The sequence below is a fragment of the Canis aureus genome, chromosome 16, assembly GCF_053574225.1.
Source record: "Canis aureus isolate CA01 chromosome 16, VMU_Caureus_v.1.0, whole genome shotgun sequence".
NCBI classification, from domain to species: Eukaryota; Metazoa; Chordata; class Mammalia; order Carnivora; family Canidae; genus Canis; species Canis aureus.
Genome location: NC_135626.1, coordinates 7,755,800 through 7,767,968, shown reverse-complemented (window position 1 = coordinate 7,767,968; position 12,169 = coordinate 7,755,800). Strand labels below are relative to the sequence as shown.

The 12,169-nt window shown below is 46.6% G+C and overlaps 1 protein-coding gene across 7 annotated transcripts in view; it reads right to left on the bottom strand.

Annotated features, from left to right (window-relative positions):
* Positions 1–12,169, bottom strand: part of FUBP3 (far upstream element binding protein 3) — a 53,482-nt gene that overhangs the window by 16,593 nt on the left and 24,720 nt on the right. For all 7 annotated transcript variants that reach the window (XM_077851069.1, XM_077851074.1, XM_077851070.1 and 4 more), the window contains 6 exons: positions 10,187–10,236; positions 9,769–9,840; positions 8,452–8,509; positions 6,184–6,346; positions 4,617–4,715; positions 508–612 (listed from right to left, as the gene is read on the bottom strand). In XM_077851069.1, coding sequence (XP_077707195.1) covers positions 508–612; positions 4,617–4,715; positions 6,184–6,346; positions 8,452–8,509; positions 9,769–9,840; positions 10,187–10,236 — 547 coding nt within the window. The remainder of the gene's footprint in view (positions 1–507; positions 613–4,616; positions 4,716–6,183; positions 6,347–8,451; positions 8,510–9,768; positions 9,841–10,186; positions 10,237–12,169) is intronic.

Below are 12,169 nucleotides of genomic sequence, written 5' to 3'. Positions count from 1 at the left end.
GCTCAGGTCATGGTCTCAGGGTTGTGAGTTCAAGCCCTGCATTGGGGTCTGCACTCAGCAGTGAGCCTGCTTGAGATGCTCTCTCTCTGCCCCTCCCTGCCCCTGCACTCTCCTTCAGTCCCTCTCTCTCATAAATCTTTAAAAACATTTAAAAAAATAAAGGAAAGCTTTTCATTCCATTCCACCTCATCAATAAGTTGGCCTTCCAGGTCTGACACCATCACAACACAGAGCACTGAGAAAATCTGGCTTCTAGTCTTCACCTGGGCAGCAGGAAAGTGCTGAGGCAAAACCTCACAACCAGGAAGATGGCCCTGTTCCTTGAAATGCATGCAGCTGGCTCCCCTCCCTATGGTTGACTCTCTCGGTCCTTCCTCACACCCACCCAGGCTCCGAAGAGATCAAAGCTCACTCACTCACTCAAGGTTAAAGAGCTAACCAAAGTGTGGTCTACAATCTAAAAGCGCAGCCCGTTTGCCTGGAAACTAACCTGTAGGACAAGCATACCTCTATGCTGCCTCCTCCCACGCGGGCACTGAAGTCACCTCGGACACCTCGGAAGTCAGCTTGATCTTTCTCTCGAATGATCTCTAATACCATTTCTCTCGCTTGCTGCGTAAACACAGAGGAAAGGCATTATGGAAAACAAAATCCTAAGAAAAGACATGACACCAGGTGAAATTTCAAGATCAGACCCCATTAAGTCAGGCTTAAAGACTCAGAAGGTGCTCAGCTGTGGGAGAGGTCACTTCTTGTATCACAACATGGGACAGGAGGAGGCTGCTAGGGTGGGTCACATAGACCAATCTTAGGTGACGTGTTCTTTACATTGCCCAAGACATCCACACAGACAAGGGCCTGCCTTCCTTTAAGCCACAGTTGGATCAGCACATTTGTGCTAGGTCAGAGATTGATTACTATGGCCCTGAGGCATTTTGGCACACTGTTTCTTTCTGAGAGCTCTGTGGGCAAGTTCCACGTAAAAGACATCACAAGGCAACCAACCCATCGCAGAGGAGCTCCAGGGAGGTGAAGGGAAAAGGCCAGCCTAGGGGGCCTGAATCTATCCTCCAACACCCAGAGATCAAATATCCCAATTACCACCTGGCAAGACTACCTGCCAGGCCTGATGCTTTTGGAGGCACACTCAGTGTCCTCTGCCCCCCCAATGCACTTTAAGTCAGTCCATCTTGCCCATACCAGTCCCAGCCTCAAGGAACCTGCACTGGACATCAGCCATACATAACAACTCAAGTCTGGGAACCCAGATTGCATCCTGGTTCTGGAAAAACCAGCCAAATAAAAACAAACAAACAGGAATTAAAGTCTTCAGACATTTGGAGAAACTGCGAGCATGGGACTATAAGATCATGTTATGAGACTTGCTATCATTTTCCTAGGCCTGATTATAGAAACCAGTTCTTGGGAGATACATGCTGCAGGATCTGCGGGCAGACGGTCATGATATCTGTCACTTACTCACAAATGGTAAAGCAGAAATAAGTAAATAAATAAAACACACAAACACACGAGTGTGGCAAAATGACAGGTAGGACGAGGCTACACAAGTACATGTTCACTGTTCATCTTTTCAACTTGTCTGTATGTCTAAAGATTTTTATAATAAAAAGTTGGGAGAGAAAGCAAACACACAACCATTTATCCTAAACACAGGAAACGGCTTTTCCCAAATAAAAAATGTAGAATACAAGTACTTTTAAAATTAAAACAAAAAAACTAAAAATATTTTGTTGTGACTTTCCTGCAAATGCGTGGAATGTCAAGAAAATAAGCTCTTTCATAAAAGAACAGAAGGTTCCACCAGAGAAGGCAAGCAGGGAGCCAATGTGCACACATTTAGAAAGGTGAGATGCGGGATCCCTGGGTGGCTCAGCGGTTTGGCGCCTCCCTTCTGCCCAGGGCGTGATCCTGGAGACCTGGGATCGAGTCCCACATGGGGCTACCTGCACGGAACCTGCTACTCTCTCTGCCTGTATCTCTGCCTCTCTCATAAATAAATTTAAAAAATCTTTTGGAAAAAAAAAAAAAAAGGAAGGTGAGATGCTTTGGAGGGGCAAGGCACCTGGGGGACCCTGGCCTGCTGGAGGGGAGTGAGGTGCTGCACCACTGCCTGGAGTCCAAGGCCTGAGGCCGTCTGAATCACTGGCCCTCAATTCTGCTTTAAAATCATGATTCTTAATCATGATGTGAGGCTTGATACTGGGACCCCAGGATCACGCCTGGAGCCAAAAGCAGATGCTTAACTGCTGAGCCACCCAGGTGTCCCTAAAACCAGGATTTTTACCTATGTACCTGGACCGGAAGAACTCCTGATAACAGCAAATTGAGTTATGCTGAACAAGAACATTAAAAACTGGGGGAAATTATACTGTATGCTGGCAAGCTGAATTAAAAAAAAAAATTAGGGGATCCCTGGGTGGCTCAGCGGTTTAGTGCCTGCCTTTGGCTCGGGGCGCGATCCTGGAGTCCTGGGACCGAATCCCGCATCGGGCTCCCGGCATGGAGCCTGCTTCTCCCTCTGCCTGTGTCTCTGCCTCTCTCTCCCTCTCTATCATGAATGAATAAATAAAATCTTTAAAAATAAATAAATAAATAATCAAAAAATAAAAAAAAAAATTAGGGCAGCCAAGGTGGCTCAGTGGTTTAGCGCCGCCGTTGGCCCAGGGTGTGATTCTGGAGACCTGGGATCGAGTCCCATGTCAGGATCCCCGTGGGGAGCCTGCTTCTCCCTCTGCCTGTGTCTCTGCCTCTCTTTCTCTCTCTCTCTCTCTGTGTTTTTCATGAACAAATAAATAAAATCTTAAAAAAAATAAAAATAAAAATTAAAAAAATACTTAAAAAAAAAAGGAATTGGGGGAAACAGGGGTGCCTAGGTTCAGTTAGTGAAGTGTCTGCCTTTGGCTCAGGTCATGATCTCAGGGTTCTGGGATTGACCCCCACATTAAGCTCCTTGCTAGTGGGGAGTCTGCTTCTCCCTCTGCTCTGCTCATGCTCTCTTTTAATAAATAAATATTAAAAAAGAAAGAATTGGGGGAAATGAATAGGAGAAGGGGATTAAGAGGTATAAACTTGCATTTATAAAAGTAGTAAGTCCTGGAGTTGAGAAGTACAGCACAGGGGACATGATCACTAATACTTTAATAACTGCACAGTGATGGATGATAAGCACACTATGGTGAGCCAAGTCGTGATGGATATAATTTTGCAATGTGCTGAATCATTCTGTTGTACCCCGAGACTGCCATAATATCATGTTAATTACAATAAACATATATACCTACATAAACACACACACAAATACATATATGTGTAAATAAAGTATCATCGTGGGAGGGGAAGAATGGGGGAAATATTTTGCAGGAGACTGGTAACCTCCACTGGCTCAAAGCCCCAGAACTCCTGTGGAGAAACAGCTGTTACTGACAGCCTAGCTCACCAAGGTATGCCACCCTGGAAGTCCTCTAAATGCAGCAAAGGCACAGTATGCTGCAGTGGGCAGGAAAAGAACATTCGTATTTCAAGAGAACAGACACATTCCCACACCCGCAGCCCACTCACATTCCTGCTGGCAGTGAGAGTCAGAGGGTGGAACTGCCCCAGATGGTCTAAACCTAAGCCCTTTACTGCTTTCAGAAATGGGCTATACTCTGTGGCTGGGAGCTCAGGGCACAGGGCGCTTGCTAGGAGGGCACACATATACGGGTGGGGTGCTCATCTCCCACCTAAGCGGGAAGTCTTGCAAAATAGGACCAAGAGAGAACAAGCAAGTAAGAGCCAGAGAGACCCAGCAGCCGAGGTACCCAAAGGCTAACAGATGGAAAACTGCATCTTATCAGTGCAACAAAATCATCTTCATTTATGGGAATGTTCCATATGTGCACTGTCCATGACCAGAGCTGCCATCCTCATGTGGCTCTTAGGCTCTCAAAATATGGCCAGTGTAAACAAGAAACTCCATTCTCATTTAATTTGAATTAATTTAAATGGCCACTTGTGGCTAGTGGCTCTGAAGGAGACAGGCCGACCTCATATCCTATCATCACGCTTAGTTTGGACAACAGTTCACCTTAAATAAAACAACACCCAGTTTGATAACTCCCTCCCTCCCTCCCTCCCATCCATCCATCCATCCATCCATCCATCCATCCATCCATCCATCTATTAGAGGCATACAGTGAGAGAGAGAGAGGCAGAGACACAGGCAGAGGGAGAAGCAGGATCCATCCATCCATCCATCCATCCATCTATCTATTAGAGGCATACAGTGAGAGAGAGAGAGGCAGAGACACAGGCAGAGGGAGAAGCAGGATCCATCCATCCATCCATCCATCCATCTATCTATTAGAGGCATACAGTGAGAGAGAGAGAGGCAGAGACACAGGCAGAGGGAGAAGCAGGCTCCATGCACCGGGAGCCCAACGTTGGACTCGATCCCGGGTCTCCAAGATCACGCCCTGGGCCAAAGGCAGGCGCTAAACTGCTGCACCACCCAGAGATCCCCAGATAACTTCTTGAATAACATACAAGCTCGACACATTCCTCCCAAGTGATAGCCCCATACCCAGGACCTGCCCCATTCGTGACTTCTTTCCTACCTGTACTTTGAACGGGTCTCCAGTGATGCGGAGAGGCTTGTCTGCTCCCGTAGGCAATGGGCCATCCTGGATCATGACCATTTTCACACCTGTCCGCTCCTGTGGGGGAAGCACACCAGCAGTACAGCCCTCACCGCCATGAACGAGAATGCAGCATGGTGCAAGAAGCATGGGGCTGGGCCCCATCCCCCATCAGGCACGTTCCACCTACCACAAGGTACCGCCCTTTGAGAACATCAGTGTACAGTTCATGCTAGACAGCTGCCAAGTGTGATATGGAAAACTATTTCCCCAAACCCTCCTCTTCTCCTGGTCCCCAGAATATCTCAATCCAATGAACTACTTTTATGACATATCAGGGACTAACATCATCTAGTTAGGGCCCATGCACAGCTCTGAGAAGGAAAGGCTCCTGCTGCCCTATTTCACTGATGGGGCAGGCCCTGAGAGCAAGCTGCCCAAGGTCTCAGAGCTGGGGCATGGGGGAGCAAAAGGTGGCTTCCAGGACCCTAGAGCCCACATTAGAGTGCCCGCCAGGCCAAGTGCTGGTGCGTGAGAGCGCACGCTAGGCAGCCCACGACCCCTGACTTGCAACTTCAAAAGCCCAGAAGTTTGGAAATAAGTTTGCTCATAACTCATTGGGCAGCAAAACTAATCCAAACTCATGGAAGCATATCTGTACCCCTTCTCTCACTGACTATGACTGTCAAGATGTTTGGCTAGGCCAACAGGCATCGGATTACAGGATGTGCCCTGGAACTTCCTGGGGGGTGTTCTTTTTTTTTATCTTTTTTTTTTTTTAGATTTATTTATTCATAGAGACAGAGACAGAGACAGAGAGAGAGAGGCAGAGACATAGGCAGAGGGAGAAGCAGGCCCCATGAAGGGAGCCCAACGTGGGACTCGATCCCGGGACTCTGGGGTCACACCCTGGACTGAAGGCAGAGCTAAACTGCTGAGCCACATGGGCTGCCCTTCTGGGGGTGTTCAATTCTGACACATTTCTGGCTTCCCGTGTCTCACATGAGGGGTTCTGGAATAGGAGCAGCTAATGTTCATGGAGCATTTACTCAGTAACAGGCTCTGTTCTAAGGATCTTAAGTAAATATAAAATCACAAGTATTATTTCAGCTTCATTACAAGAGTGAGGCGGGCATTTCCCCACCTTTACAGACAAGGACTCTGAGCCCTGGAGAAATATACAAACATATTTAAGGTCAGGCAGCTAGGGAGAGGGTGTGTGGCTGGCTAAAAGCTCCAGCTCTGGATGCAGTTCTTTCATCCAAGATGTTGTCTGATGGTAAAAACAAGCCTAACAGAGTGTGACCACCCCAGTGGGCAGTACCACTTGGCATCATACCTGGACTCAGGCCTGGCCACAGTAACTATTCATAAAGTATCTGTCGAATGGAGGATCTGTGCACTGACGTAAGCAGAGGGTGGCAGGGGAGCTCTGCACCGAGAGGTGTATAGCCAGTCTAGCAATGGGGAGTTTGGGTTATGACTAGCCCTAACCCCCAGTCCCAGAAGCCCTCCTGGAGCACCGCTCTGTTAAGGGCTCACATACCTGCAGCTGCTTGATCGTCTCCCCTCCTTTGCCGATGACCAAACCCACTTTAGATGCAGGGATAAGAATTTCCTGGATTGTGCTATTGCCGTCTATGTCGTTGTGAAAGCCAGGTCCATTCCGACAGCGGTCCACAATCTGCCCCAGGAGCCGTTTGGCTTGTCTTTGGGAGGGAAAGAATCACAAGAGAAAGAGCATTACATGAATGTGCTAGTTGCCTGGAGAAGGAAGGACAATAGCATTGGGGGAAGACCATGAAGGAGTCAAGGCAGCCCTCCATCCAGCTCCAGCTCCTCCCCTACAACCCGGGAGGTCTCTGCCATTCGCCACGCTACTGGGCTGGAATTTAAAAGTGACACGCACCACACACCAACATTCCAACACAGCCCTCTCCGGCCTGCCCTTTGCTCATGACGGTGTCTCACATTTCCATCACAAACACGTTTCGTCTCCTATCAGAACCTTCAGCTGCTAAGGTGGCGGAGACCGCCTTTGATCCCTCCTCTGCACCTCTCTCTGGTCCCCAGTCCAACGTAACGCTTCACACAGAGGAGATACTCAAGAGACACTGGTTAAATATGGGCAGGAGAGAGCAACGAGAGAGATAGGAAGAAAGAAAGCGAGGGTTAGTAGTCACCATCTGAATTCCCAGATTCCAAGTTTCTTCCCCCAGCCAACCTGCTCTACAACTTCTGAGATGACCTTCCAGCTCAGGCTATGGCTGATCGCCAGTGTGGTCTGAAGGGGTGAGAAGAAGAGGCAGCACAGCCCCAGTGCAGTCACAGGGCCACAGACGTCTGCTTTGTGCCTGTCCACTTGGATTTTCAGGCTCCTGCTTTCCCCTGTGATGCTGTCTGGTGCCAGTGGACCCGAGGAAGGGGAGGGAAACGGCAGTGTTGACACAGCATGGCCTGACCAGCCGAGGCTGCCTGTTGGGGTGATCACCTTTTCAGCACCAGAAGCTCCCGTGGCTGGTTTTTCTGTGGGTTTTTTTTTTCTTTTTGCAGGATTTATTCCTTTTTTTTTTTTTTTTTTTTTTTTTTTTTTTTAGTATTTATTCTTTAAATCACCATGTGCAATCTGTTTTTTGGTTCCTCCGATAGGATAGCATTCAGCTACTATACAGGCTGGCTGTACAGTATACTCGAAGAAAATGAAACGGTTTCCTCCTAAAGTTACAATCCTGTTGCCCCGACTGCCTGGGTAGAAGAGGAAGCAGGAATGGTTAGAAGAGTAGAGGAAAGAAAAGAAAGGGAGGAAATAGATGTTGCCTTTTGTAGTCTTGAGCCTCTCTGTATACAGAATTGGCCTGGCCGGTCTTCTCAGCGACACCAGCAGCTTAATATTTTGCTTGTGTACTAAATTAACCTGTGTTGGAAGAAAAATGCCTTGACTCCAGCAAAATCCTCCCGCTTGCCCTATAATGCACACCTACCAGCAATATTTATTCTGGTTCACTGCTTGCAATGTTACGGCAGAACAAGAGAATTTAAACTCATCTGGACTCTCGGAGAAACGGAAACAGTAAAACATCCCTATCTATTGAGCCAGGAATAATCTTAGCTACCCTGTCCCCAAATGCAACGCTACTCGGTAGATTGAAAGAGGAGAGTGAGCAGACACTTAGTACATCCCTGTTCCCCAGGAGGCTCGTGGACTGATGAGGCCTGCATCTGACACAAGCCTCTAAGCACAGGGGCCCCAGAGCGGGAAAGCAAATGCTAGTAAAGTGCTTGCCAGGGCACCCAGAGTCAAAACATACTCTGACCAGTCCAGACAGCCCTCTAAGAGGAGTGATGGCCACCAAGAGTCAATTCATTTGGTTCTCAAATAGCAGTAAGGCAGTGGGATCAGTCTCAGGCAAAAGACCTGGTACCAGGATTCTCAATGGTTCACCAAGTGACAGGCTCACAAATACAGACCTGCTCAGGTAAAGGAGATATTACAAAGGAAGAAATAAGCTGCTTAGAGCATTTAGGCGGGGTGAACGCACACTCTTTAAGACCCTGGTGTATGGAGTGGATGTTATAACAGCTACCAGAAATTCTGTAGGGTTTGAGAAAAAGGAGATACCTTATGTGTTTTAAGTAACAGAAAACTCCCCTGGTGTGGCAACCTCCCAGATCCTTCTCCACAGAAGCATGTGCTTTCGTGGCCAAGTTGCAGCACAGATCCGCAGTGTTCGGTAACAGTTTTGCCCTTCCATGTCTCCCCATTTGGGGAGGGAGGAAGAAGAGTGAAAGGAAAAAGTAAATAAAATAAACTTACTCAATACTTTCTGGGGTTCCGGTAAGTACACAGGGCCTCTCTGGAATCCCAGAACTCTCTATAAGAAGAATCAAGAAGATGAGGTGTGTTGGTGGGCATCAGGCAACCGTGTACCTGTGCCTCTGTGTACAGATTGTCTCTCTGGGCTGGTTCCTACACCGGCCCCACAGAAGCCCAAGCCCCAGAAAAAGACAGTTTGCTTCCATTTGTGGAGAGAACAGTCAGCTGGTAGCTCCACCCTAGATTCTCAAAGTAGAAACAAATTCTGCAGGGGAGGTGGGCAGGATGCAGCGGAGCTTTCCCAGCGGGTCCTAATTAGCAATCTCAGCTTCATTTCTCTGACCCATTTGTGTGCTAAAAAGTGCCTGAGTCGCGTCACCCGCTCTTCCTCAGTTTCTCCACCTGCAGAGTAGGTTAAGATCACCTGTTTGCACACCAGTGAGCAATTTAACGGCAGATGCACGTCAGGGCTATTACCAGCTATGGCACGAATCTCCCAAGAGAGCAGTGACATCTATGTGGAACTACTTCCGGACCATTTGGCAAGAGAGGAGAAGCTTGCTTTCCAACACCACACGACGCTTACTTTGTTCCTAAAAAAAGTGCCCTTTGAAATTCTTAACTCAAAAAAGAAAAAAAAAAGAACTAAGAGCAGTTACTGCCTTCGAGACACTGTGACGTGTATCTTTTAAACAGACAAACGCTTCTCTAGTTAACAGTCTTCCACGCCCCCTTTTCCACTATGGAAAGAGACCAAACTCAAATCAGTTGTTAGAACTATTAATAATATGAGAACACTTCTTTTCCTTAAACTGTTTCTCTCCATAACCCATGGTCAAATGGACCCAGCTGGGAAAGGTCCTGAACTGTGTTTCACGTGCACTCGTTTAGCCAGACCCCAGCTGGCCTCTTTCCACAACGGGAGGGGACGGTCTAATCCAGGGGAGCCAGTGAGCCGTCCCCAGGAGTGACCCCAAAGCCACAGCACTCCTTAGGCCCCACTGTCTGACATAACATTCTGGTGCAAAAATCAGAGGTCCTAGAGCAGCAGGTGTCTAGCACGGGCTACACGGAGCTGTAGAACTGTGGAGGGCCTCAAGAGGCCAGACGGGCAGCCTCGTCTCTGGGCCTGCTTTTGCCCTGGTTTTTCTGGTTCTCATCTGGGAGTCCAGCTCTAAAAATGCAAGGAAAACAGCAATCGCATATACTTACCGAAGCTCTTAGACTTCTAAGCAACAAGCAAAGGTAATAAATCTGGAAAACTTGGCAAAATACTGATTTCTACCAAACTGAGATCTATGAAAAAGGAAGCCTTACCTGAAGCAATCTGAATTTTGCAACCAGATTCTGCTTGAATCCGTGAAATCTGCTCACCTCCCCTGCCGATAACTGAAACAAATTGAACAAGGTCAGAACGTGCCTCTGTTCCATATTTAACCATGCATGAATGACTTAATTAATTCAGCAAATATTTACACTTGGCTTGCGGCACTGCAAATCAGGATGGCCTCCGTGAGCCACGGAAATCATATGTGAAACATGGCAGACAGGTACAAGGTATTGCAGCTGAAGGGAGGAGAGAGGTTGGGGGCAGGGGGACACGGGTCTCTCTCAGCCTAGTGAGAGACCTGCAGTCCTTTGGGACTCTGGGGGATACAGGGTGCAAAGCATTCTACCATTGTGACAGTCACACTGACAGATTAATGAAGGTAAAGTAGATAATGTGTATACTTACTAAATCCAACCATTTTATCAGGCACTTTGAATTCTTCTGTTATTACTGCCCTAAAAACAAAGAACATTTTGGAAAAACATATAAAGAATTTCACAGCCACTTCAGGTTCCCCAAATTCCCCACATTGGCAATACTGAAAGAGAGAGGGACTTTAAAATGAATCATGCTAGTTTGGCCAGCAAGTCCATAGCCCCCAAGAAAGAGCATCATCCGGGATCCCTGGAGCAGTTTAGTGCCTGCCTTTGGCCCAGGGTGTGGTCCTGGAGTCCCGGGATCGAGTCCCACACTGGGCTCCCTGCATGGAGCCTGCTTCTCCCTCTGCCTGTGTCTCTGCCTCTCTCTCTGTCTCTCATAAATAAATAAATAAAATCTTAAAAAAAAAAAAAAAAAGAGCATCATCTAATGGACCCTTTGGTTAATCACTTCTTGAGAAGATCCACACCTCCTCTCTCATGTCAGAGAAAGAAACTTCTGATTTTTCATTAAACCATCAATTCTACTAACAACTACCTTTTCTTCTCGACATCCCTTAATGCTTAAAAGACTCTTTGGGGCTTGAGAAGTTAGTTTAGACTTTTCCTCTGGTCTCCTTGCTAGATACAGATATCCAACTTCTCTTCAACATCCCTTGTTTCCCAATCTTTTTATTGCTTTCTGGACTCTTTCTAATTTATCTATTGTTTTGGGTGAGATGCTCCAAATGGAACCAGTATCCAGCAGAGGCCTAATCAGTGTTGACCAGGACAGAATAATTATCTCGCTGACTCTGCAAGGTACTTCTGTTAAGTGCTATCCCGTTCACTACGTGTTGTTGTTGTTTTTTTTTTTTTTAAACAACTACTGTACTGGTTCTTTCAAACAAACCTTCAAATTTGCCATATAGTGTATCGTGGACAATATCCAATTTGCCCAACACCCCAGAAAGCAATTAAATTTAAACATGTACCTTAGGAAGAAGCTAAATGCAAGTAGTTTAAAAAGGAAAAAAAAAAAAGGTTAAGTGTTTTTAAACATCTCTCACTCGGCTGGATTTTTACCCATCATGGAAAGGATTGAATCAAGTGCATGTTTTTAGGGAAAGCGTGGCACTTAAAAGAAATGGCTGTAGCATAAATAGTGCTTGCCATTGTATCAATTTGATGAGAGCAGACTGTCTCTTCTCTAAGGAATTTACCTCCTCCAGTTTGTACATGGGCAGGAATCCTCTCTACCTCTTGGGATATTTGAGTTCAGCTGGAAATCAGGCAGTTCTTCTAACTTCCTAAATCAGTAATACTGCGAACAAAAACGTTAAGCCTCAACGGGCCCAGCACATCCGTACAGAGGCTTAGGGTCCCTGTGGGGAGTGTTTCCTGGCCATGGGGAAGGGTGAGGGCACTCCCATGCATGCAGCCACAAGACTGCGGCTCCTGTGTGTAGCACTATCCTCAGCAAGTATTACTGGGGAATTTATCAGAGGAGGTTCAATGCTATCACAATACAAATTGTCACAAAACTCAGGCAGTTCCTCAGCCCTCAGGGATGGCAGGTAGCAGACACTCATTGAGGAAGAAAAGTATAGAGATGAGCTGCTCTGGGCCCCCTGGAAGACAAAGCTCCATTCTAACGGTGAGGCTGAAACCTGAATGCACAAAGTATGAACATCTTGGAAAGTAAAATCCTAATTACGTTTTTATAGGAAAATTATGTTTGATACTAACAGCAATGTCATTTAAATTATCCTAATTTATTAAAAAAAGAAAGCAAATCAATAACACAACAAAAGCCAGGTTAAATCTTTTGGTTAACTAAGGTCTGATGATTTCTAGAAACTCCCAAACATTCAGGTAGAAAACAGGAGGATATAATTGTATCACTGCTGGTAAAGATTAAGGATAATATGTTACAGTAACAGATGCACAACATAAAATTTCATCCCTGAGCAAAGAGAAACTATGGCAGTTTGCTGCATATTTTACCCTTTTTAAAGGATAACATTGTGAC